The 26,872-nt window shown below is 42.9% G+C and overlaps 1 protein-coding gene and 2 long non-coding RNA genes across 8 annotated transcripts; 2 read left to right on the top strand and 1 right to left on the bottom strand.

Annotated features, from left to right (window-relative positions):
* Positions 1-253: 253 nt before the first annotated feature.
* On the bottom strand, positions 254-5,856 carry LOC120967921 (uncharacterized). Of its 3 annotated transcripts, none has more exons than XR_012189540.1 (4): positions 3,780-5,856; positions 3,241-3,692; positions 2,783-3,101; positions 254-1,328 (listed from the first exon to the last, which is right to left on the bottom strand). It is a non-coding gene; the product is annotated as an uncharacterized lncRNA (long non-coding RNA). The 3 variants fall into 3 exon arrangements; XR_012189541.1 differs by having other exon boundaries at positions 2,783-2,849; XR_012189539.1 differs by having other exon boundaries at positions 2,783-3,692.
* A 746-nt stretch (positions 5,857-6,602) lies between these two features.
* Positions 6,603-11,291, top strand: LOC109764552 (uncharacterized). 4 transcript variants are annotated; one of them, XR_002233206.4, is made up of 5 exons: positions 6,603-7,163; positions 7,266-7,460; positions 7,710-8,096; positions 8,478-8,821; positions 11,039-11,291. It is a non-coding gene; the product is annotated as an uncharacterized lncRNA (long non-coding RNA). The 4 variants fall into 4 exon arrangements; XR_005764355.3 differs by having other exon boundaries at positions 6,615-7,460; positions 7,710-7,754; positions 7,838-8,096; XR_012188757.1 differs by having other exon boundaries at positions 6,617-7,460; positions 7,710-7,897; positions 8,037-8,096.
* Positions 11,292-16,166: 4,875 nt separating this feature from the next.
* On the top strand, positions 16,167-16,609 carry LOC120969747 (uncharacterized). The gene has a single exon (XM_040396996.1). It carries the CDS (start codon positions 16,167-16,169, stop codon positions 16,440-16,442), a length of 276 nt encoding a protein of 91 aa, XP_040252930.1. The 3' UTR covers positions 16,443-16,609.
* The last annotated feature ends 10,263 nt before the right edge of the window (positions 16,610-26,872 follow it).

Genomic DNA, 26,872 nt, shown 5'->3' with positions numbered 1-26,872 from the left:
GTAACATATGTGAAAAAAATACTTCTATGCTTCAACGAATCATATGGTGTGAGTATCGTCTGAAAGCTTTTAGGATATATAAGGATAGAGGGTTGTTTTGTTCAAGGAAACAGAATGACTCTCCTTACACCAAGTCTAAGTTCATCATCATTCATCATTGTTACATGTATAAAACGGGGAAATACACAATGAATAAGAGGAATAAGGATAGAGAGTCGTTAACTTCATCGCACTGTTCATTTGCTTATACTGAAGAAATAAGATAAGATCCACTGTGACAAATCTATTTATATTGACAAATGAATTCCCTCCATTTGTTAAAAAGATGCCTATTTGGTTGATCTGGAAGGCAAAGGAGAATTTCAAAACATGTATATGGTACCTTGCTAGAAGGAAAAAGATAAATGATATACTTGTCTCAAAATCAGAATGGATGATAGAATTACATAGAGCGGTTTGCCCATTTCGAAGATTCTCAGTGTTGTAAGGAACTGTGTCAACGAATTCCCACAGAAAATATAGCGTCTGATTCCAGGAAATGATTTATTTATGTTACTCACAAACAACATGTACAACATTGAGAAGCTCCTCGTGAATCAAGCTTACAACACTGACCATTAGAAAATCATACTCTCTTCTTGCTAGCCGGTGGTGAGAAAACATGTGCTGCAATTAGTATTGAAATGTTCTCCTTGATAGGTTCATGAAGAATGCCGGCAATGAGAATCTCATCCAGTATTTAGGCCTGAAAATTTCACCACTGGTACTCATGAGAATTAGTCAGTACTAAAAAGAATGGTGTAGCTCTCGCAAGAAATTTCATCTAACTCCACTGCTGGTTCTTCGGTGTCTGAATTTCAGCATATATTTGAAGTTTAAATCGACCTCACATACCTAAAGAAATTAGGAAAAACACCAAGGCCGCAGTACGGCTCCTGTGTCTTTGACAATTTCGACACGCCTAACGCGTCCTCGCCGATTGTGGCGGGACCCCTACATCCTTGGTGGCGGCCACGGTGCCCACGTCCACCTACATCCACGTTTGGGCGGTACTGGGGCATGTGGTGGCACTGGAGCAGCCACACACTTGTACCCGGCACTACTGCGTGTCAATGCAGATTAGAGAGATATATAGTTTAGGATCCAGAGATGGAAGAAGATACCTGGGCCGACACTGCTCTCGTTGATTCAAAAATCCCTAGGACCATCCCCTAGCAGCGGGCCCTCTCATCCACTTCAAGGCTGCCTACCGCCTCGCGCTGCTCCTTTTCTCGCTTATCTCCACCGGCGCTCACCTTTCCGCCGGTGCCATCCGTCATGCCCTTCGTCTGACAACAAAAATAATTTGTTGTGAATATATATTGCCAATTAGGCATGAACAATCATTGCAAACTCAAAATTCGATTACTGTAAAAGAAGGAGCTCGATATCAAATTACTTGATCTTTCGTAGAGAAAAACAAAATACTAAACCAAACTTTGCTAGAACAGCAGGAGATCAGCCCAAATAGCTGCTCCATCACCATATGCATAGTTATAAGATAATTAAATATTCTGATTCATCTGCACGGGCATCAAGTTTCATTATAAGGGTTCAGATTTATTTTAGGGCAGAGAGACTTTAGATGGTTTCTATCTCCCTAAATTCTAACCCCAATGTGCATCTATGTCCCTGTTTCTTACATCCTCACTCACCGACCAGATCAAGAAGAAGCACCCAGATCATGATTCAAGTATTTTAAATTCATAAGACAAAAAATTAACATCAAAATAATCTCGAATAACAATGGCACCACCAATACCAAAATTGAGAAGTACGCTAGATGGTCTCTCCGAATTTGTGAGATTTCCATATATCTAGATCTTATGTACACGGGCTCATGTCTAGATCACTTTCATCAAATACTCATCATCAACTTAACTTGGATAGTTGGTCACATGTGCCATGGATAGTTGGCCACATGTGCCATGTGGTACGTCTAGATCACTTGTTGGGCGTATTTAGGACTGCTCTCAACGTACAAGTAGCCACTCCTATATGTACAGGTACCTCACCGTACCGCTTCTCACCGTACAGGTAGCCCCCTCACTACACAGCAGCCGATCACACAAGCCGCTTGTCCCCACCACGGCGTTGCTCTGCCGACCTCCTCTCCCGTCAGCCTCCACAGCCTCGTGCCCATGTCCTCTCCCCACCATGGCCTCGCGCCACCCCGCCATGGTCTTGCCCCACAACCAACTTCGTCGGTACCACAAAAATCGATGTTGTTGCTGGCATCCATCCTCGGCGACGACGACCTGGCATGGCTCTAGGCCAAGGCGGTTGCCAAGGCAAAGAATCTCTGCTTGGCCGCCTAGAAGGGTGTGCAGTTGGCGGCCAAGCTGCCGTCCAAGCACACTCCACCTGTGGTCTTCCTGCAGGTCGTATTGTGGCTGAAGATACTAAAGATACCAAAGATAAATGCAGAAACTTTAAAAAGATCATCTCAGCAAGGTATGCAAGTAATTTCTTTTGGGTGTTTGAATTGCCACATCTTGGGTTTTGTTTTCAGTCCATTATAGATTCTAGGGACAAACTTCATCTCATTTCATAGACAAAATAATATTTAACTACAGGACCAGATTCGCGTAAACTAATTTGCAAGGTTTATTCGATTTTGTGCATGACAAGGGGCAAGTAGAATTTTTTCTGTATGCACTTAGCAAGATTAATGTAACAGGCACAAAGTGAATCAAGTGTCTTCAACAAGCAATTTAAAAGTGAAAGTAGATAAACAACTTACTAATCCACATAGAAGAGTGTTGAGTATTGAAATTTGATTTGCCACATTGCAATGGTCCGCTATGGTCCTGCAGTAATATGTGTATGACAGCAAAAGGATCTTCAAATCAGTATGTACACTAACTTATCCATTATAGTTCGATATAGTATATGAGATAACTTGAACATCTCTAGAAACCAGTGTGGAAAAAATATAACAACCAAATCGCACGTGTGGATTTTCATATGCACATTCCCAGACGCTACAAACTTGATCAAAGCCGAGAGCAAGGAAATGCATATCATAGTTGCAATGACCGCTAGGAGAACCCTCTCCACATCTGCGTGTTGAGAGACTTGAGATATTAATTTTGCAGGCACTCCACACAAGCACATGCATGTTATGTTAGCAGAGTAGAAGAGCCATCATCTTAAGTTAGGGTATACATTATCATTTTGGGTATGATCAAATGGAAATACCTGCTCATGTCGTCCTCTGATCCACTCATCCAAATCATCCTACAAAGCTCATGCATAATGGTTTAAGAAATAAAGTATATATGCTCAAAGGACGAGATTGATAGCTAACAAATAGTTGATGCTTAAAATTAGCTTGTGGTCTCCTCCTCCAACATGTGTTTCCTGTTTGAGCGTTGTGAAAGGTCAGGAGGTCCAGGCAGGTCAAGGCGATGGCCACCTTCAACTTTGGCAATGCAAACCCCCTCTCGATGGCCCTCTCCACAACATCATCCATCCGCGTGTTGAGAGACTTGAGCTATTAATTTTGCAGGCACTCCACACAAGCACATGCATGTTATGTTAGCAGAGTAGAAGAGCCATCATCTTAAGTTAGTGTATACATTATCATTTTGGGTATGATCAAATGGAAATACCTGCTCATGTCGTCCTCTGATCCACTCATCCAAATCATCCTAAAAAGCTCATGCATAATGATTTAAGATATAAAGTATATATGCTCAAAGGACAAGATTGATAGCTAACAAATAGTTGATGCTTACAATTAGCTTGTGGTCTCCTCCTCCAACATGTGTTTCCTGTTTGAGCGTTGTTAAAGGTCAAGAGGTCCAGGCAGGTCAAGGCGATGGCCACCTTCGACTTTGGCAATGCAAACCCCCTCTCGGTGGCCCTCTCCACAACATCATCCAACATATTGACGTTTAGCTGACTGAAAGGAACTATAGCAAGGAAAGGGGAAATGTATCATCAGATAATTCTTTGGGCCAAATAGCAGAATCTTACTTGATTCATGAAATTACAGTGCTAGGTGCTTGCAGAAGAAACAATGGCACGAGGAAAGATTCGTGTATGCATGTGCCTTTAGCAAGCAATAGCAAGAGGCAAAAGAATAATAATAAATAAATTCTCAAATAATAATCTTTGATGGGGGGGGCGTTACACTGTATTTCAGAATAATCCATTCATTTTATGATAAAACCAAATATGCAGCAGAATAAAAAATTATACAAGGTGAGTAGTAGTAGATGAGTTTTTGAAGAATGGATCACTTTCCTACCACAAGGACTGCCGAAAAACAGTGCTAAAATATTATAAAGCATTTCATCAAGCATTCCTGCTCAGGTCCTAGGTATTGTATAATCCCTTCTTGCCATGTATGTATTCCTATACACATACAGCCTAAAATGCGGTAGTTAACAAAAGTCAAGACACTATAAAAATATATTAAAAAAAACTTCATCAAAACAGTATCGGTATTAAATTGCTATCTTCTGATGACATCTGGGTCATTGTATTTTGAAATCGCAAACTGACAATAATTAACTGCAAGAATTGCCCGTTCATACATCTCCATCTGTCCATATTCACAAGGATTTCGCTGTCATAACTGTAGAGTATTTACTATTTACAGTGATTAGGCACACACACACACACCCTAAAATCAAACACAAGGATCAACAAAAACACCTTATCTTCTTTTACTTCCATCACATTCCATTTCTTTTGACAAAAGCTAGCGAGTTCTTGCAGTTTCAATAACAAGCAGGTAGCTGAAACTCACATCAAACTAATGTTCCAACTATATAAATAAAAAACTAAAAATGAAAAAATGGAGATGTGTATGCTTGTTCAAATAAAAAAAGTCACATAAACTAAATTTTCCTAATAAAACCTCCTTGGATAGCTTATTCTAATTAAAATGTTTAATATCAAGTGAGCAACATGTTCCAGAATAATGATAATTAAATGAAAGCAATTGGCTAGTTAATAATCCCTCTGTAAAGAAATATAAGAGCATTTAGATCACTACTTTAGTATTCTAAACGCTCCTATACTTCCTTACAGAGGATGTACATACAGTTGCAGGAAGGTAAGTGTGCATATACAGGACAAAAGCAGAAAATTTTCAACGTCAGGGCTATGAGATTAACATACCAGCTCTATCAACTGTTATTTCTAATTCAGTAAATTTGGTACAAAGCTTTTATAAAGCAGCCCTTAGAACCTCAAGTTTCTGAAAAATGTAACTATAACAGAAGAAATGAGATGTGTTATGTACTGCAGACTGTACTACCAAGCAAGCAAAGAAAACAGAGTTTGAAATTCAGATCATTTCAGTACCTTATTCAGCATGCATAATAAACCTTATTCAGCTTGGTACTCACAAATACATTGATTTTAAAAGAGCAAACATTTCCTGCATCGAACTTGAATTTCTTTAAGATGTGATTGGGAACACTTGCTAGTGTCCAACATAGCCTATGTCAAGTCTGCACAAGACACCTAGCCAGACATCCAACTTGAATTGGCAGAATCAGCCTTTTCTCGTCTGATGGGTTGTAGTTTATTTAGTTTTTTTCTTTCAAAATGGCATCGCTCAGTACAAATTTACGTAGGCACGCATGCGAAGCCGTTAGAAGCTACAACCAACATCAGCAAGAATTCAAGCGAAAGGCACTGGGGTAAAAGGAAATGATCATATGACGAAGAATTAAACATAAAAGAAAAAAAAAATTGGAGAAGGAAGAACATGTCAGGAGGATCTGATGAACCTGCTACGCATACTCATATGGACTTACGGTTCAGGTGAAGTGGAGCTGACGGAAGAGGGGATCACGAGCAGCGGCGGGATGGTCGGCGCTGGAGCTCATGGCGAAGTGGACCTGTGGCGCGGCGGCGGGGGAAGTTCGTTGGCGCGCAGGGCAGCGGCCGCGGTGGGACGTGGGGGCGGCGGCCGCGGCTGGATCTGGGCGCGATGGCCACGGCTGGAACTGGGGCGGCGACCGCGGCGGGAGGTGGCGGGGGCGGCCACGACAGGCAGTGGCGGTCGCGGTGCGGAGACGGGTTAGCGTTTGAGGAAGGAAGATGGGGGAGGGGATCGGCGGCGGCTGCGAGGGCGAGGGCAATGGCGAGGGGATCTGGTGTGGTGTCGCTCGAGGGCACCTGGAGGCTTCGCCCGCTCGCTCGCTCGTTCGCACGTTGCCAGTCCAAGACGGGTTTATTTTCGCTGGTTTTCTTTCGTCGGTTTATTTTCGTCCGTCTTTTTGGCGTGGAGGGGAGTACCTGGAGGCATCGCTCCCTCGTAACGTTGGTTGGTTCGATTTTTTTGGCGTGGAGGGAACTACATGGGAGGTGGAAGGGAGGACGAAAATAAACCGTGATAGGTGGGACGAAAATAAACCCGGAACGCAGACTACCAATTGAGACATTAGGAATAGAGATGGAGCAGTTGGTAGTCTTCGCCGGTCAATTTTCGTCCCATCCTTCGTCCTCGATACCACTCCGCATCCCATCGATTCCCCCGGACCCGCGCACCCACAAGGTGCAAACCTCCGGTCGATCCTGAAAAAAACGGTGTGAAAAAAATCTACGAAAAAAAACCTACGAAAATTAACCAGTCCCTCGCACGTACGAGCGATTCCTCCTGCCCTCGAAGCACTCGCACGCACGAGTCGTTCGCCGCCGCCCCGTCTCTGATCTCCCTGCCGCCGCCCCGTCTCCGATCTCCCTGCCGCCGACCCTTGCCGCCGCCCCGTCTCCGATCTCCCTTGGCCGCCGCCCTAGCACATCAAGCCGCCGCCGATCCATGCGCTACCTCGTCGGGAGCCATCGATCTTCTTCAGGAGACGCCGCCGATCCCATTGATGAGCCGCCGCCGACCATGTCCCCTGAGCCGCTGGCGCTGGCCAGGCTCCAGACCGATGGACACGCCAGCTCGCCGCTCCTCGGGGCCAGCCCCTCCCGCCGCGCCGGATCACGCATCGGCTTGGGGACCCCTCGGGGATGCCGCCGGTGCAGGAGGCGTCCGCGACAGTGTGGGCTGGGGACCGAGCGGCTGGGCATGCCGCGTCCAGGGCTTGGTCGGGCTGGCGTGAGCCGCCGTCGATGAAATTTTGGCTGATTGGCTGCACGTCGCTTCGGATTTGGTACTATCCCCATCTCTCTCTGAGACACACACACCACTTTCTCTCCGTCTCTCTCTCTCTCTCTCTCTCTCTCACAGTGTCTGCTTGTGCTGGCTGACGAAGGTGCATGTGTGTGTGTGCGCGCACGCGTGTGATGTGCCGCTGACCGCTTTTATGTGTGCTTGTGGCGATGCTGCCTGTGAGTGATTTTTGCCGCTATCCTGCATGACTCTTGTGCCTCGAGGATGAGAGGAAGCCACCCAGAAAATGGCCAGAAGGAAGCACCATATGTGTAGGTGTGCTCATGTGTGTTAGAAGGTGAGTTTGTGCTTCTAATTTCCTAAACAGTCCTATTACAAACAGAAAACAGCTATGGTTGGTGATAATAATTATTGGTGAACATTGTTATTGGTAAACCTGCATGATGTCCATCTGCCTCTTCTTCCTGTTGCAACTATTGATGGCCATTATTATTGCAATTTTATCCTAATTTATGTTCAGCTATTACCAGGTTCTTTGATTGAATCCTAATTCAAACTTCTAACATACGCAATACTTTTTATGCAGTTATAAGATGATGTATACTCTGACAGTGCTTTGGCCACATAAAAGGTAAATCCATCATTGTGGAGATGTCGAAGTCATCACAAAAACAAGCATCTGAACTTTCTTTTTGGGATGAAACAAATATGCAGACTAACAGTATCATGTTTTTTTGACATCAACCAATATCATGGGTTGGTTCAGGACTTCAGGTATATATCACCAGCATAAAAATCTATTAACATAGCAATTGTTACTTTTTTTAGCTACTCTCAAATGCTTCTCTATTTTAAATACCTATTAAATGTTGTCACAATCACCCTATTTCAACCGCACTGAGGGCTGTGGCAGGAAGGAGCCCACCATCGGCATCGCCCATGGCCAAGCAGACCGAGGACCCAACGCCCTCAAGTACGGTGATGTTCTTTCTGTTGCGACTTATGGTGATGACTGAGGAGTTTTGAGATCAATCTCGATCTGCATATGACCGTGACCGGGAGGCGAACCCGGTTGCGCTTAGAGACAATTGATTAATGGAGATCCTCCAGCCACCGAGCTCCTAAAGGACACCTAGGCGAGAAATCCACGCTTGTCCATACCGCTTGCCTTTTAGGCGAGCAACCTCGTGAACTTCGACCCCATCATGCTGTAAATATAAATAGTTTACAAATTAACTAAATTTTTAGATTGGATTATTCCACATCTATGCATATTTTTTCTTACTGCGGTATATATCTAACACTAGAAAATGAGTTGTTGAAATAATCTTTACTAATAATCATTGGTCTATAGGACAAGGACACGGCGGATGATTCCTCCTTGACTTTCTACCAGCTGCGCCCCTGACTGTGTCCACAGCGTCCCGACACCATGTTCAAGACCAAGTTCTAACCCAGATATCCAATCTCCCTCCATGGATCTTGCCTCTCATTGACCAAGAGCAACAATTCAACTCAATTTCAGATTTACAAAAGAGATGGACCTAGAGCAAACAACCTATGAGGCTTGGTTCGTGTACATCGACAACGTTGTATGGTGGTGAAGCTTCTTCACATCCCCTGACCAGACGCTGCATGCTCTGCTCGTTGAAGGTGCCCGCTGTTTGTGTTTGGATGTTGTTGCTGGCGTATGTCAAGGTATGTAGCAGTAGCTTTTGTTATCCTTTCCACACTAGCGAATGTCAGAATTTATCATGTGGGCAATTTTTTTTACTGTAGTATGAGTACAAGGTTCAGGGAAGTTCAGTCATTTAGTATCTCACAGATTGTCTAGGCTTTAAGTTTAGGAGATGAATTGGAAGCTCAACATAGAAAATTATTTAGTCTAATGCAGATTGCATATTAAACGCCTTTTCAAAGCAAGTATGGAAGAAAATGTGGTGAGCTCTCCATGAGAAAATTTAATATAACAGTTTCTTTGACTTGAAGGAATATTTGCAGATTTTAATCTATAGAAAGTTTGAGGGTATCATCTTTGCGAAATTGATGCTCTTAACGTCTATTAGTAATGGACACTCCTATCATTCTATATATCATTTTATGCACTTACCTGAGAAGGCTTTCTAATAGTTGAGGAGGCACTCATTATTCCGAGCTCGGCTCTTCCTGATTAGCTTGTCACCACGCTCGCAACTGTGGAATCATAGGCGCGAAATGCTTTAGTGTGTCCGCCAAAGCCCGTGTCATCGAGCAGAAACTAGCCTCGCTCAACCAAATTGCACCTGTCATCGGTGCACGGCGAGGGCACTCGGAATCTGGCGTTTGCTCCGTTGCGAAACATGCAATGTTGAGAGAAAAGAGGGAGACTGCACCAGAGGAAAGCGAAGCATGGTAGCAGGTCTGAAGATGAGAGCATGATGTTCTCTTTTTGCAAATGATCCATGTGTCTATTTTTTCGTCCCGTTGCAACGCACGGGGACCTTTGATTTGATTTAGTTTTATCTTCTACTGTAGATAGGGAACTATGGACACTAAATATCCATTTCTTAGGTGTCAACCTGGTACATTAGGCTGTATAGTACATGGCAGAGTTCTTCCAGCTACTAATTCAGGTAATCTGATTCATGTCACTTTGCTTTAAGCATAGTTAACTAACAGTAAGGACATCACATATGCACTTTCCCTACAACCTATGTCGAGGGTACCTACTGTAATGATTTTGCATATGAACTTGCTAAAAATAGTACTGCTACCTTGAGTTTGTCAAAGAATAATGCCACTAAATTGGCAGCAATTTTGGATCTGTCATCTTTTTCCCCACTAGGGCGCTTCCTTAAAATTTACTCCCTCCGCCTGAAAATACTTGTCGAAGAAATGAATGTATCTAGACATATTGTAGTTTTAGATACATTCATATTTATTAATTTCAACGACAAGTATTTCCGGACAGAGGGAGTATTACTTTAGAGACATGATGATCCTCAAGTTAACACACTTGATTCTTACTGCTGCTTATGCATCCCTGAACTTCAGTTAAATTTATGATTATCTGGATATTTCCTATAATTTATCAAGTGTAGGGTTCTTGAAATAAGGACAGACATTTGTTTCACCTTTTGTAGTTCATCATAATAGCATATGATTTTAAAAAATGGAAAATTGCCAAGTACAGTTCTGAAGCGGAGAGTTACTTATGTATTTTTTTATTCATGAATGACATGATCAAGGAGTCAGGTGTGGAAATGCTTTATAAATCAGGTGAGACAACATGCTAAAATTTTGTGGCGATTAGTGAAGGAAAGAACTATGTACTCTTGTTTCAAGTGGACTTCATCGCTTTATTGTTAGATTCAGCTTCACCCCCCCCCCCCCCCCCCCCCCCCCCCCCCCCAAATTTATGTTGTTGAAAATGGCAATCGCTTGATCTTTGAATCATGCAGCTGCCTATCTACAAATCATAAATGAACAGATAAAACGTACTGATATATCCAAATATTGTGTATCCTGCTTGTAGAATTTGTTCCTATTTATCCTTTTGTCATTTTTACATATGGGCATCTGGTGTTTGCGGCATCTCAAAGTTTACCTTTTCAAATTGATACTACCTCCGTCCCATAATATAAGAGCGTTTTTTACACTAACGTAATGTCAAAAACGCTCTTATATTATGGGACGGAGGGAGTGTATTGTACATGTCAGGATTTTGTTTTGTGCCTCAAAGATTGCCCTTTTACAAGTAATATACTGTGTATTTTGCTGATGCTTTGTTGCTGAGATATATTCTAAGTGATAATCATACATTTCGTGTTTGCTCCTCTATGTTAGGAGAGGAATGAAAATATGGTTAAATTCTAAATGTGATATTATGGAGCATGATCGAAATATCACATCTTATTAATCCCTTTCTCTTGGCAGTGTGCTACATCTGGTCGCTCAAGGCCAAGGAGGTGATGAAAGGCTTCTTCATAAGTTTTTAGCTGTCTGATTCAAGTCCATATAGCTTGCAAGATGATGGCGTAGTGTTATCTGACATTTTATCTGTATTTGATTAAATGTCTTTCCCTAGTGCAATGGAATAAAATTTTAGAAACAACTGTTGGTTACTATTATTTGTGAATTCTATTTAACGCTTCACAATTTTTGAATAGTTTAGTTTGTGCTTGCTTAACTGTCTATCCGCATATACATACTATTCTTTTTGAAAAAATTTCTTAATAATTTCTCAAAAACAAAATCTAGGTCGAAGCTATGCTAAAGACTAGGTGTTAATAATGGCATCATTTATATGTTTGGAAACTACTAATAATCCACTTGATCATCTCAAGTAACAAACTACTGACTAATTAGCCATGCATCGAGAAAAGCAGAAGTTGTTCATCTTAATAAAAATAATCCAAATTACCATATTTATTTATTTAAAAATGGTTATATCCTAACCCCATGCATTTTCCAAGAAAGCAAATATCATTGCATTTTTTTCTATTGGTACTTTGGATAAGTGTGGGTGGACTTGATAATTGACACGAGGAAGCTGCTAAAAGCAGAGCCTCTAATCAATTTTCTAATTTTTTCTAATGGTTTCCTTCTGGTTTATCTGGTGGGAGTGTTGAAATATTTTCATGAGGAAAAAATACGATCCCCTTGCTCACTAATCGATGAGCATGAGGACGATAGTTGCAAACTCAATTGCTCGGGAGGATCGCGCACCGACGCCAAGTTCATAAATGGACTTGATCTACGTTCGGCAGTGTGTAACTCAACAAGGACACCTCGTTTCACATTGATGGAGGCAACGGAGCCTATGGGCTATTATTCGTGACTTATTTGGGGGCTTCGTTGCGAAAAGTGCCACCGGACTTCACTGCTCTTGATATTTGAAATTTTTGAAAAACACACTTCGGTTGCTAAAAAAAAAAATCTTAAATCAAATACGTGAATACATACAATTTGGTTATAGTGGTTTGTATCTGAGCCTCTTCGGAAGACAAATAGTTGCTTTTCTGTGCGCTTCTGAACGGTCTGGCTCATATAATTAAACAAGAATGTAGAATGTGGTTATAGTGGTTTTGGTAACATTCTAGGTATTTCCTTTGCCCAGTTTTTCTTTTCTTTTTCTGTTTTTTATCTACTGATTTTGCATGTTTTTTTTTTTGCTTTTTTGTTTGTTTTTTCATGTCTTCCTTCATTTTTATTTTTCATTTTTCTCCTCTCCTTTTCTTTCATTATTAAGTTTATGAATTTTTTTATTGAAACAAATTCATGATTTTTTCAATTAGTTCCTTTCTCAATTTTTTAAAATCGGGAGTATTTTTTACATTTGCTAACAATTTTTAAAAAGCACGAATCTTTATGAAAATTTGTGAATACTCCGAAATTAGTTCACATTTTTAAGATTTGGAATACTTTTCTCAATTGCATGAACTTTTTTCAATTCGTAAACATTTTCTAAATTCATGAAAAGTTTTTAAGTCTGTGAATACTTTTCTCAATTGCATGAACTTTTTTTTTTCTTGAGTCTGCATGTAGTAAAGGAACAAGAAAAAAAAAATCCAACGCACCCAGCAAGTGAATGATCGGATGAACTTGATGGATCACGACTCAGTACGCGCTATAAGGTCACTTTGATTCCTTAAGCACTAGATATGAGCTTCCTACGTGTCCATGTGTGTGGGTTATTTTGCTGCTCGGGAAGGGGGCAAACAGGTTTGTTCGTTGTTGGGGGAGTTGACACCTGTGGGTTCTTCTTCTTCACGTGTTTTGTGAGGGGTGGTGTGGCTTGTTGATTCTGCGACGACCGGTCGGGTAGCGCTTTCTCCTTTTTCCCAGTTATTAGTCTCCTCTGGCGATAGATTCACATACCGACGCCATGATAGCCCTAAGGGTGAGCCTGGGCAAATAATGAAAAGATCGGGGGATGGAGATCCAAGACAACATGAGCACATCTCAGACAGGTGCTATAGCTAGGCCTTGTGGCATTAGTTTAACGTCATTACTGGAAGCGACAAGGTTGGGATATTATCGACATTTTGGGGATGAAAACCAATGCAAAGAGTGATTTTGAAAGGCAGAGGCATGAGTGAATTCGGTTTTCTGCGGGTGCAATCGTACATGTGCCTTGGCCCATGCCTACACGTGCCGCCAAAGTAGAAAAATAAACCATTTCAGCTATATGGTCTTTATGTAGGGTGAAACCGAGGATACACCCGAACACGAAACAACTATGATTAAATTATGCTTAGGCATCGGTCATGTTAGACAGATATTAGTGGGGAATTCAGACTCCCCGGGAACGCTTGATTCCAACAACCGTTACTTACGTTTCACACTCTTTAATTTAAACTCTTGCATTTTATCACCGTGTTTGCAACAACCTCTAAATATTTTAAGCTTCCGTTTTCGCTTTGCTTTAGATCACAACAAACTTGCAAGCTTAATGTTATAAATCTCTACAAAGAGACAAAGACCAATCCCTGTGCTCCCTGTGTGATCAATACTTTTACTTTTAAAAGACTAGAACTAAACCATGTGCATTTGAAGGACATCAATATCCACGTGCCAGAACCATGACCTTATTTCAACATCTTATGAGTTTCAACTCTAGCCTACCCAATTTTTTTTCAAGGGCTCTACAGGTTTCTTCCTGTGATTTATTTTTATTTTTATTTTTCTTTTTTTGAATACACAATATTTGAAAATTTCGTTTTTGAATTTGTAAACAAGTATTTGTGGTCGAAAACAATTTTTCAAATTAAAAAACATTTTAAAATACATGAACTTATTTTAAATTTCTGAACATATTTTCAAATTCATGAAGAACTTTCAAAGTTGTGATCATATTTAAAATTCTTGGTTCCTATTTCAAATTGCAAAAAATTTAAATTATTGCTTTTCTTAAAATTCATGAACTACTTATGAAATGTGCGGATTTTTTTAAAATCAGGGAACAATTTTTGAATTCTCAAATGTTTTTATGAAATTCACGAATATTTTTCAAATTCACAGACATTTTGTAATTAGTGAGAATTTAAAAAATTCAGGAATATTTTTGATTCATGAAATTTTTCTAAATTACCTTTTAAACTTCATGAGCATGTTCGAAACTCCATGGTCTAGAAAAATCAAATTTGGACATTTCAGTTGAAAACAGTGATTTTTTTGTTCATATTGTACACTAGTCTAGCGAAACTAAGGAGTTAAGAGCAACTCTAGCAGACTCCGCATCCCATGCCGACTCGTAAAATAACCGCCAAAATGCAGGTCGGGGCGGAAAAACCAGCCCGATCAGACCCCGCATCCCGCCCCGGCCCGCAAAAAATTTCAGGGGGCGCAGTAAAATCCCGACCCCAACCCGGGAAAACGCGGGTTTCCCCTCGCGGTTGCGGTGTCTTGCATATAAGCGGAAGCGGTTGGTGGGGGGACATTTCATCCCGCGCTTTCCCCCACCAACCACCACTCCTCTCCCCCCTCGCGCCGTCACCGTCCGCCGCCCAAGATTCCGGCGAAAGCAGCCGGCAGGATCACGCCGGTAGGCCGCCACGCGCACGAGGCCTCCCCTCCCTTCCCCCCGCGTCGGCGGGCCGCCGGATTTGCAGATCCGCGGCACTTCATCGCGGGCCGCCGGATTTGGCTTTTTTCGGCCGCCGGTTGCTGCCCCAAGCGATGGAGTGGTCGGGGAGCCTCTCCCGCAGCGCAGGCAAGGGCGCATCGCCGCATGCAGGTACGGGTTCGTCCGCCCGCCACCGTCGAAGGTTTGCGGGCATGGATTCGTCCAGCCGTCCACCGGGCTCGGCGCTCGCGCAGCGTCTTTGTGGCTTGCCGATGCCGCTCATACAGTGCGACGACTGCACGCGGGAGTGCTGCGGCTCACTTCGGACACGCCGAAGCACCCCGGATGGGTGTTCTTCAAATGCGAAAACGACGGGGTACGTGCACTTGCGGTAGCTCATTTCATAGCTCATTCTTTAGTTCAATTGCGGTAGCTCACTTCGAGCTTGCTCATTATTTTGTGTAGGACGATGGATGCTCATTTTGGTTTTGGGAAGGCCAATACATTGATTTGTTGATAGAAAGAAACTTAATAGATGTTAGTGCACCCCTTAGTACAATCGAAGGCAATGATGCGGCTGCATGTGCAACTAGAGGGGAAGCAACGTCTACTTCTTTTGAACCAAAGATGAAGAAAAAAAAAATGCAAAATCAAGAATCCGCAGATCAACAATGAATGCATGGACAAGATATTAGACCAACTTGTGGGAGCAATTATGGAGGTTGAAAATCTTCTGAAATGCATACTTGTGGTTCTTGTTTTTTTTTTTGCTATTCTAGCAAAGATTTGGTGATGTCTTTTGTATCTAATATTGTTGCAAAAGCAAAGAAATGCATTATGTTAGAGCAATTTAAGTTGCAAATTTAAATTTTATAGGCCGGGAGGAGCTGCGCCAGATCAGATGCCGCAAAGCTGCCCCGTAAAAAAGGATATTCCGGAAATATCTTTTTTACGGATCCATTATGCGAGGTCTGCAACTGTGGCCGTTCGCACCGGCCCGCAAAGGCGTTTTTGCGCGAACTGCAAACACGTTTTGCGGGTCGGGAGGATGCGAGGTCTGCTAGAGTTGCTATAAGCAGAATAGTGAGCGAGTTCTTGTACGTAGGTGGCTTTTCGGACGAACGTGCTATGTATCGCCAAGTCTTGGACACGCCACCCGGAAGAGAAGGCAAGCACAGCACAGGACAAAAAGAAGATAAACGCGCGCCAAGCTCCGAAACAGCGAGATGGTTGCAGCCCAAACCGCCATGCCCAAAGCTTCTCCCTCGCGGCCGCGTCCACCAATATTCTCGACTGCTCCAGCGCAACAAACTGCCCAGGCCGGGGGGTCTTGCTTCCTCGAGGCTTCGCCGTATATAAGCCGGGTCGCGTCCCTCTCTCCCTTCACCAACCCGAGCAAGGCCAAGCAAGCAAAACCAATTGGTTGATTGAAGAAAAGTCCGGGCGCGTGCGTGCAGGAAAGCATCGGCCACTTGAGCTGCTGCAGGACGATCGACTATGGACAAGGTGCTGTCCTTCTCCATCCTGAGCGCGTCGCTGGCGGACGTCGCCTCCGGCGCCGGCGCCGGCGGCAGCTGGGCTCGGGTCTCCTGGCGTGGGAGGAAGCTGCAGGAGGACGACAGGGCTGGAGCAGCAGGGAAACAGGGGAAGCAGGGCGGTCTGCCGGTGGAGTCAGAGCAGCAGCCGGGCAACGTGAAATCGCAGTCACCGCTGCCGCGGTTCGCGCCGGAGTTTGATGGGATCGACTGCTTCGAGACCATAGTGTGGCATTGATCCGTGAATCACGAGCTGCTCCTGGTCCAGCCGGGCATGTGACTACTAACTCTTTCTTCGTTTGATCGGCGTGTTCATTCATCGTTGACGTGTGCTTCTAAATGAAGTCGCGAGCTACCTGTAAACCAAGCTCTTCATATTCTACAAGGAAACCCATTTTTAAGGCTTGACATCATGACCGAGTAGAGATGTTTTGCGCGCTGCAATTCGCTAGATGTCCAAACTACCCTCGCACTAAAATTCCTTTGGTTGTTAGTTAATTATTACAAGTCCAAACCCACGGGCTCAGTCAAGATTTTATTAAGTGGCCTGACTCCTTAGTTTCCTGCCCCAGTACTGTTCTACCTGGGGTCTGCCTCTTTATTATTAATGAAAAGATTAAGGTGGGGGGAGTTCTCTCACCCCGCGGTGAAAATTCAGAAGAAAAAGGGTGTTTACTGCAGGCCGATAGACTGGCTGGTTCAATATTGATGCTTTCCCCGTGCCCTCTGTTCTTCTCTCGTCAGTTTGTTTTCGTGTCTGCTCACATATATTCATGAATTAACAGGTGAAATAAATGGAGAAGTAAATTCAAAGTGTGCGGATGAACTACTGAAACTTCTTATCTTATCATGCAGTTGTAGACTTACATATATGGATGTAGGCATCTGGGCTCGGCTCTCCTGGCGGGGGATGAAGCTGCAGGAGGACGAGAAGGCTGGACCAGCAGGGAAACAGGGGAAGCAGAGCAGCAGCCGTGCAAAATTGCAGTCGCCGTGTCGTCGCGGCTGCGGTTTGCGCCGGAGTTCGATGGGGTCGACTGCTTCGAGACAATCGTGTGCCATTGGTCTGTGAATCACGAGCTACTCCTGGTCCAGCCGCGCGTGAGTACTAATTCTATCTTCCTACAATTCGCGTGTTAATTCTTTGTTAACTTTGCTTCTAAATGAAGCCGCATGTTGTATACAGACTACATACTCCATGCCTCTTGCTTTTGCGGGTAAAAGACTTGTATCAGTCAGGATCAACATTACAATTATACTTCTCCCGCAAACAAAAAACATTACAATCATCCTTACAAAGTTCAACGATCTCTGTTCCCCTAAAAAAAAGTTCAACGATCTCTCGGGACTTGGTTATGTTGAAGGATGGATACAGTTGGAGCGTAGGGCTTGTTAGTTGTGTGATATATTGTGCCTCCATGTATCCCCAACACCGGATTACATAACCAGAAAGTTTCGGGAGTTAATAGGTGGGAAGTCAAGTAGCTCTAAGTTATCTTTCCAACAGATATTTGGTTTGAGATTGGGGAATATTTACCATGTATTTGTTCCAGTTGTAACTTGTTGTTTTATTCATCAACCTCAATTTCAAGTGGCTTCTCATTCAGATGGCCGCATCTTATTAACTTTGAAATGCATTCGTTCAATCTCTGTTCGGATGTTAATTGTGAAGACTTCATTGCAAATGTCTATCCATTGATTCAGCTTGTCTATCTTTTCTATGGTGGTTCTAACGGATGTCATCTTCTTCAGGATGGCTCCCCCAACGCGTTAGAACCCGGACCGTAATGATGGAGAGCAGTCGAGTCCTCCGCCACCTCCTCCGCCTCCGGAGGCATGGCAAGCTTTGATGGCGGCCACCAACACCAATACTCATATGCTCATTCAGCTCATGCAAGAACGCAACCAAGGCCAAGGTAACCAAGGCCAATGTTTCCATTGTTTTTAGGGTGGAGAGGGGGGGACAATTGTCCCCTCTCTTATCTTGAATAATTATTTACATTAGATTATTTACATGTGTATGGCATAACTATTTTTGGTGGATGCGAGGAAGAAAGCTTGGAAGATGAGAGAGCAGAGGACATGTGCGCCAGCCATCTCCCTGTCATACCCGATCATCATAGTAATGTTCTGCAAATCAATATGAATACTAGGAAGCACTCAATGTGAGCAACAAATTAATACGTAGGAATCATCATACAAAGCACAACGTATCAATACACAGGACGTGGTATAATCACACAACATGCGTAGCTGTAGGGGCGGTGGTGAAGATCATAGCTGGGACGTTGGCGAGCCAAGCAAAGAAAGTCAGGACCCGTAAGCGACTCGAGGCAGTAGGCTACAGTATCAGACGTCGTGCTCCAGAACCTCTCTCCTAGTCATACTAATGTTTTGCTGGCTGGCCTAATCAGGCATCTTATAGCTACTTATCTAGTTGAGTTGTTCAAACTCAAAGAAAATTCATTTGTGAAAAGAACTTTCTCCAGAAATAACACATTAGTGAAAAGACAGTACCTTTTAGCCCCCAAACTCATGGTCACTGTAGATCCATATATAAATGCTAGGAAATGAGCACTCTAACCTGTCGTCTCTCAGTTTTGAAGCTGCAAGGCACAACATATCTATGTTAACTGCATGCTTCTCGTATGGATGCTTTGTTAACTACTGAAGTACATAGAATATACAATGAAGCTGCTTCAAAGGTATCTGCAATATGTTTGAGTTTGAGCAAGGAATGCAAAAAATCAAGGGACTCGCATTCACTGAAACATAATAGATTGAACCTTAAATGTACAGGCTGCACCTCGGATAGATAAGCTACAACCTATAGCAAGAGGGAGGCAAACAGCGAAACAGCCAAACACTAATATGATCATATTCGATGGCTGATAAAAATAGCAGTTTAGATAAATGCTCACAGCCATGATGTCCATTGTTTATATATGGTCCAAAATAGATATTTCTGAAATGGCCATAACTGAATAAAAGCAGAGAACAAATTAAAGTGTTAAATTTTCAAACCCCTTATCTCGATAGAGATGTTCTGAATTTCACAAGGCTTTTATCTTGAATTACAGAGTACACCCGTCTTTAAATTCTCCACACATGCTAAACGGTTGAGCCAAAATAATCTTGTAGAAAGAGATGGAAAGGAGCATGCATATTCAAGCTAAAGTAGACAAATCCAGTAATAATCAGAATTTGTTGTATGTGCCACGGTTACATTCAGTTCAAGCCAAGTCAATCAAGGGTACTACTCTATTCCTCATATTTCTTGTCAATCAATAACACTAACAATTTCAGATCACATTCTATGTATTGTACTGTGATTAACCCTACGAATTCAGCAAACGGTGCAAAGGTTTATAACGTTTTACTATAAAGTCTTAAAATGAATCCGGTTCAGGACTTGTTTTACGTTTTACTATTAGTATAGGTATAGATTTTCAGTTAGCACGGCAACTCGAGTGAGCCTACTGACTATATTAGGTGGTTCATCCTTAAATGGTGAACACAGATTTAGATGAGCTGCCAATGCTCATCTCTCAAATATGCTACTGTATACTTTTCTGAATGGAAGCTTACAAAGTGGCATTCTATTATAAGAGTGTTATTCTCCTGCAAGTATAGTATTCTCACGAAAGGATTGTATACTCAAAAGACCAGAACTTATATGATCCTTATTTCATAAGACAACTTCATAAAGGCTCACCCTATATCCACTGCTAGTAGAGTCTATAGAAGAGCTCCTTTTCCCTACGTCAGTGAGTTAATACTTTGATCTCTACCAATTGGAAGCACAATAACTACATTTAAAAATAGGAACATATGCTATCCGCATAAGTAAATAAACAGTAAAAAAGCAGAGGACCAAACCCAGATAATTCGGCATGAATTTTAATTAAAGATCATTTAGAGGCACAATGGCAATGTGTGCAAACCATTGTATTGGTACCACTTACAAAAATTCAACAACAGTTTTCAACTCCAGCAGCAGACATTATTACTATAGGATACTGGACATAAATGACTTTGTAATGGGTTTCATACACTCTTGTTAATGTGCAAGTACATCAAACATGTTCGAACAAGCAGGAAAATTGCAGAAACATACGATTGATGAAGCATGTAGATTCATTTTTACAACTGCATGCAGTACATTTATTAGTATACTGGATACAAATGGCTTTGTAAAGGGTTTCGTTTCGAGTATGGACAAGGTGCTGGCCTTCTCCATCCTGAGCGCGTCGCCGGCCGACATCGCCCCAGGCGCTGGCTGCAGCGGCCGCTGGGCTCGGCTCTCCTGGCGGGGGACCAAGCTACAGGAGGACGAGTAGGCTGGATCAGCTGGGAAACAAGGGAAGTAGGGCCATGTGCCGGCGGGGGCAGAGCAGCAGCCGTGCAAGGGGAAATTGCAGTTGCCGTCGTCGTCGCGGCTGCGGTTTGCGCCGGAGTTCGATGGGATCGATTGTTTCGAGACCATCGTGTGCCATTGATCTGTGAATCACAAGCCGTTCCTGGTCCAGCCGGCCTGACTACTCTTTCTTATTACGCTCGGCGTGTTCATTCATTGTTAACTATGCTTTTAACTGAAGCCGCATGTTGTACAGACTGCAGAGCTACTTATAAACCAAATTTTTTTTGGGGTAGAAGACTTGTATTACTCAGGACCAACCCTACAATCCTCCTTACAAAGTTCAACTAACTCTGGGGGACCGGAGCACACCCAGACTACAGTTCTATTCTAGTTCCGCCGGGGGAGCAGCTCCTAGCGATCGTTTCTAATCGTTCGCTAGGGGCGGGTCACGGTGACCCCCGATTGACCAAAAATGCCCAGCTAAACTTTAAAACTGTCATCGTATACATTAAAACTATCCTAAACAAAAAATAATACACATTTTCTCATACAAAAACAGAGGGAACATAAATTTACAAATCCCATGCTCGTAAAATGTGAAAATTGACATGCTACTTTATAAAACTACCTCTGTTCATTAATAGTTTCATACCATGGACACGTAAAATATTCAACTAACATGCTACACTTATATTAGTCATGAAATAACATGCTACACTTATATGAATAATGGCCTCCGATACAGATAGAATTATTGAGCTCCAAACAGTAATTGCAGCTTGGCACTATGAAGGAGCCATGACTACCCATGTTAACATGGGTGTTTTGTTTTTGAGAATGTCACGGCTGTGTGCAGTGTGTGGTTTGGATCCATGTAGTTGCATGGTTTTTTTGGAGCCGTTGCAGTTGCATGTCCTGCTCTCCCGCAACGATAGGTCGACCATATGGGCAGGACCTGCGATGCTTTCTCTCTAACCTACTAGCACAAAGTAACCGTCTCTAGAGAAATAACCAAGTAACCTATGAAATAGGTGGCATAGGGCCATATGGCGCATGAGTATTATACGATGAACTTTTTTTTGCGGGAAAGTATACAATGAACTTTGCATCACAATTATATTGGGTTAAGGTCTGCCTTCGATGAAGACTACACGCTTACCAACAAGTACGATGGGGCCTCCTATGTACATCAACCCTATAATACCTATGATCATTCATAGCATGGATGTATAATGACTATTCAGCCAACATGCTACACTTGTATGAATAATGGTCTCAGTCCTCTCTCCTCTCCCCTATACATATATAACACCCTATGTATCTTCACGGAATTAGATAGCTAGCCAAGTTGTTCATTCATATAGGAAACAACGCACATGGACGACTGGAAATATGAGAGAAGAACAGAGAGATCAGATGCAATTACATGCACATGGGAATTAGAGACATCAGAACATTAGCATGTCAGAACATTAATATATTGGGAAAGTTGCTTACCACTTAGAGCTGCCGGAAAGAAATGAAGCGCATTTGGTGTTCCTTGTATCCTTGTTACATAAGGTTTTCAGGCCCGGTTGTTAGGTATTACCTTAGCTACCTTCACCTGACGCACAGCTGCAGGGTCCGAAGACGTGATGTAGCGGTGGCAAGTATATCGTCCAGGTGTTGGCATACTAGGACGCCGGCTTGGTCGAGCTCACTACATGGGAAGATCCTGATTCCCTCAATTAGCTGTTCTCGTGCGCGCCGGCGTGGTTGCAATTTTTTTCAAAGGTGGGGAGGGATTGTCAATGGCAAGTAGCAGCAACCCGGCCGGAAGCAATGTTTGAATAGGTCACAAGACCGTGATGCAAACCTTCGACTCTCAGCTCGTCTTGGAGGCCCAGAATGGGGCCAACTAACTACTTAAGCAAAAAATGCCAGACATGAGTTACCAAGTTAACAGACTTATCCCTCCGCCCTCACTAATCTCGCCGCACACCCCCGAATTTCAGTGTGGGCCCCCTTCATTCTAATTACCAATCAAAACCGTCCACCTCATTACCAAACTGCTTCGAGACAATCGTGTGCCATTGGTCTCTGAACAACGAGCTACTCCTGGTCCAGCCGCACGTGACTACTAATTCTATCTTCATACAATCGACGTGTTAATTCGTTGTTAACTTTTCTTCTAAATGAAGCCGCATGTTGTATACAGACTACATAGGTACTTATAAACCAGCCTTTTGCTTTGCGGGTAAAAGACTTGTATCATTCAGGATCAACATTACAATTATACTTCTCCCGCAAAGAAAAAAAACATTACAATCATCCTTACAAAGTTCAACGATCTCTGTTCCCCTAAAGAAAAAGTTCAACGATCTCTCGGGACCGGAGCCTAGCGATCGCTTCTGATTGTTCGCTATGGGGCGGACCAGGGTGACTCCCGAGGCCCCGATTGTCCAAAAAGGCCCGGCTAAACTTTAGAACTGCCCCGGTAATTTTACTATACTATTGAAAAAAAAAACTAACTTTACCACACTATGTAGTATAAAAACTGCCATCGTCTACATAAAAAATGCCACGAACAAAAGAAATACACATTTTTTAATTAAAAAAGCAGAGAAAAACATAAATTTATAAATATCATGCTTGTAAAATGTAAAAATTGTCATGCTACTTTATAAACTATCTCTGATTATTCATAGTTTCATACCATGGACACTTAAAATATTCAACTAGCATGCTACACTTGTGTGAATAATGACCTCCGTCATCTCTTCTCTCCCCTATACATATTCCGCCAGAATTTGAGCTAGGTGTCTTTGGATCAAGCGCTGGTGCTTCTGCTATGTAGTCGAGGATACGCATAGAATTTTTGATCTCCAAACAGTAATGGTAGCTTGCACTATGGTAGCCTGTCAACACGGCTGTGTGCTGCGTGTGGTTTGAATCCATGTAGTTGCATGTCCCCTTTCTTTTTTGAGCGGTTGTAGTTGCATGCCTTGCTCCGCTGCAACGATAGGTGGACCATATGGGTTGGACCTGGGCTGCTTCTTCTGCATCTTTCACTCTGCTTACTTGACCTACTAGCACAAAAAAAAAAAAAAGAACCAAGTAACCTATGAAATAGGTGGCATAGGGCCATATGGTGCATCAGTACTATATAATGAACTTTGGATCACAATTATATTGGGTTAAGGTGTGCCTTCAATGAAGACTACACGCTTACCAACAAGTATGCCGGGGGCTTCTATGTACATCAACCCTATAGTACCTATGATCATTCATGGAGGTATAATGAATATTCAGGTAGCATGCTACACGTGTGAATAATGGTTTTGGTCCTGAGTGCAGTTTTTTTGTAGCTCGAGCTCCACGGGACCCTCTATCCATGCCGTGTAGCACGCTACCTGAATATTCATTATACCTCCCGAGCATATGAAAATATTGCAGGCCAAGCTCCCGCTCACATCCCACCCCAAACCTAATACCCACTTTGTCCTGGACCAGCGCGCGCCGCCGGAGCGCACCACCACAAGACCATTAGCAGGATAGTCGTCACCACCGACGCCTTCATCGGCTACAGTTGCAGAGCCGCCCGATCTAGCACATCACTCGACGACGATGGACGGAGGGCGCCAATCCAGGGTGCACGGTGACCGCAGCAGTTGGGAAGCGCATGATGGAGTAGACGAGGGCAGGTCGCGTCCACGCTCATTGCCGTCATGCTCATAGCGGCAGTAGCAGAAGCACGCGCTGGCCGTCGCGGGCGCTCTGCTCGCTTGATTGCCCATCAGCACCTTCCTGTGTCTGCAACTTTCTTATGCAGGGATAACTCGTGTTGATCAGTGCCATGCTCCTTTTGAACTTATTTTCTTCTTTGTTTAGTCAATTTGTCTGATATATTCAGTTTTAGATCATTTCTTGGAGTTGAGTTCGTCATGAACTAAAATCTGTGCAGTAATCAACATCTTAATCAATCCATGGATTTGTGTATTTGAACTGCTGATTGTGAACTCTATCATTTGCACAAAGTACTTTAATTGTTTTCACTTGGTGGAATAGGTTCTACCATCGCGAACGAAGTGTACATCCTTCTGTTTTCTTCATACCTGTCGTAGCTATATGGATATATAGTTATATACTGCTATTGAGCAGGTGTTATTCTGATCTGCTGAATCGATGCAGCCCACTGAGAAGAGCAAATCTTCTGCTGATGGCACAACAATCTCGGGCACTGTAGTTGCGAGTATGTTGTCGTATGATATTTTGCTGAATATTTGTATCGAGTTGTATGGGTTTACTTGCTAGTGTGGTGGATGCCCTATGAGAAAGGAATGCACGAAACTTTTTATCATGTGAGCTGAAGAGAGGCGCCTATGGAATCATTTAAGGCTGCATCTGCTAATTCATGGATTCGAGGAGGCTGTTGTTGTCACCAAAAGCTTCAGTCTTTCCTTCTTCCTTGTTCTTAATAACTTTTCTAGTTTGATGTCGATCGCTTGATCGTTTCTTTCCCTCGTAATTCAAATTTATGATATACTTATACACTCTTGTTCGTTATAAATGAAAATGCAGTGATGATTGTATTTCATCGAAAGAATATCCATTTGTATGCCCAAGCTGTCTGAGATTATGCCTTTAATTACATGTGAACATCGACCAGTTCATGTTATAACAGTCATGTAAGTGTTGTCCACTCAAAAATATATGTGATGAATCTAAAATGACAATTATTTCTTCCAGCCCACTGTTAGCACTACTGGAAGTGTATCGAGGATCGATTCGAGAATAAACTTAGCTGCTGGAAGGGTAAGCTTATGTCATATGGAGGACGGCTAGTATTAATTAATTCGGTACTAACGAGCATGCCGATGTTCCTCTTGTCTTTTTTCGAAGTACCCAAAGGGGTACGCAAGAGATTAGACTTCTATCGATCTTGATTCCTTTGGAAATCAGACGAGGTTAAGCCAAAATATCGTCTGGCAAGATGGGATATTATTTGTCGACCAAAGGACCAGGGGGGTTCTTCGGATTGAAAACCTCGAGGTGAAAACTAAATGCTTGTTGAGTAAGTGGTTATACCGATTATCGCTGCATTCCGAAGGAATGTGGGCCCAGATTCTACGCAACAAGTATTTACACTCCAAAACTCTAGCCCAGGTTACTGTAAGACCTAATGATTCACCCTTTTGGAAGGGACTCATGCGAGTGAAGGATACTTTCTTCCATAGGGTGAAGTTTAGTGTTGGGGACGGCTCAACAATAAGGTTTTGGGAGGATACGTGGTTAGGTGATAGGCCGCTAGCTCTCCAGTATCCTTCTCTGTATCATATTGCTCAACGTAAGGAAGAGTACGTGGCAACGGTGATGCAGACAGTACCCTTGAATATCTAGTTCAAGAGATCTCTAGTTGGGGAAACGCTGGACCTCTTGGCTGCACTTAGTGAGGAGGCTAATGGAGGTGCACCTTTCCGATGAGGAGGATTCTTTTAGATGGAAGCTCACGAATAATGGCTTGTTCACATTCAACTCTATGTACTTAGATCTCATCAACTCTGGCCCAATCCCGCGGTCGCTTCATATTTGGCGAGTTAAAGTACCCCTACGAATTAAGATATTTATGTGGTTTGTCCACAAACAAGTGATCCTAACCAAAGATAACTTACTCAGGCGGAGATGGGTAGGTAGCTCGAGGTGTTGCTATTGTGATCAGGATGAAACAATACAACACCTATTTCTTGATTGCCCGCTTGCGAAGTTACTTTGGAGATCGGTGCATGTAGCCTTTAATGTTTCACCTCCTAATAGCATAGAGACGTTGTTTGGGACGTGGCTTGATGGAGTGAATGTACATCTCGCGCGTAATATTCGGATTGGAATATGCGCACTTATTTGGGCTATATGAAACTGTAGGAATGATATAATTTTTAACAGAAAACCTATGACTAATTTCTTGCAGGTTATATTTCGGGCTACGGCATGGATCCGTACTTGGTCATTACTCACTCCTACGGCCTCCAGGGAGCAGCTGGCTACTGGGTGCAACCGATGGGAGATGGCAGCTCGGGTTTTCTTCAACCAGTTTGGATGGCAATCACTGCATAGGATTGGTCCTTAGTGGATCCTCGTTAAGCCGGATGCGGCTTTGAGACTTGTAATTTTTATTTTCACTTGGCTCCTTTTGTGAGCAGTACTTTGCACTCCAGACTTTGTTTTTCGGCTTTTTAATAAAGTGGCTGCATGCATCTATCCGATGCAGAGGCTGGGGATGACCTCCTTTTCAAAAAAAAAGACTCCAAGCTTCCATAATGTTTTTTTATTTT

The sequence above is a fragment of the Aegilops tauschii genome, chromosome 7 (assembly GCF_002575655.3).
Source record: "Aegilops tauschii subsp. strangulata cultivar AL8/78 chromosome 7, Aet v6.0, whole genome shotgun sequence".
Taxonomy (NCBI): domain Eukaryota; kingdom Viridiplantae; phylum Streptophyta; class Magnoliopsida; order Poales; family Poaceae; genus Aegilops; species Aegilops tauschii.
The sequence above is the reverse complement of the archived record's forward strand: the minus strand, read 5'-3'. Positions and strand labels throughout refer to the sequence as shown.

Bases quoted from the DNA above. Each gene is read 5' to 3' on its own strand.
- LOC120969747 (XM_040396996.1), top strand. From the start codon at position 16,167: ATGGACAAGGTGCTGTCCTTCTCCATCCTGAGCGCGTCGCTGGCGGAC.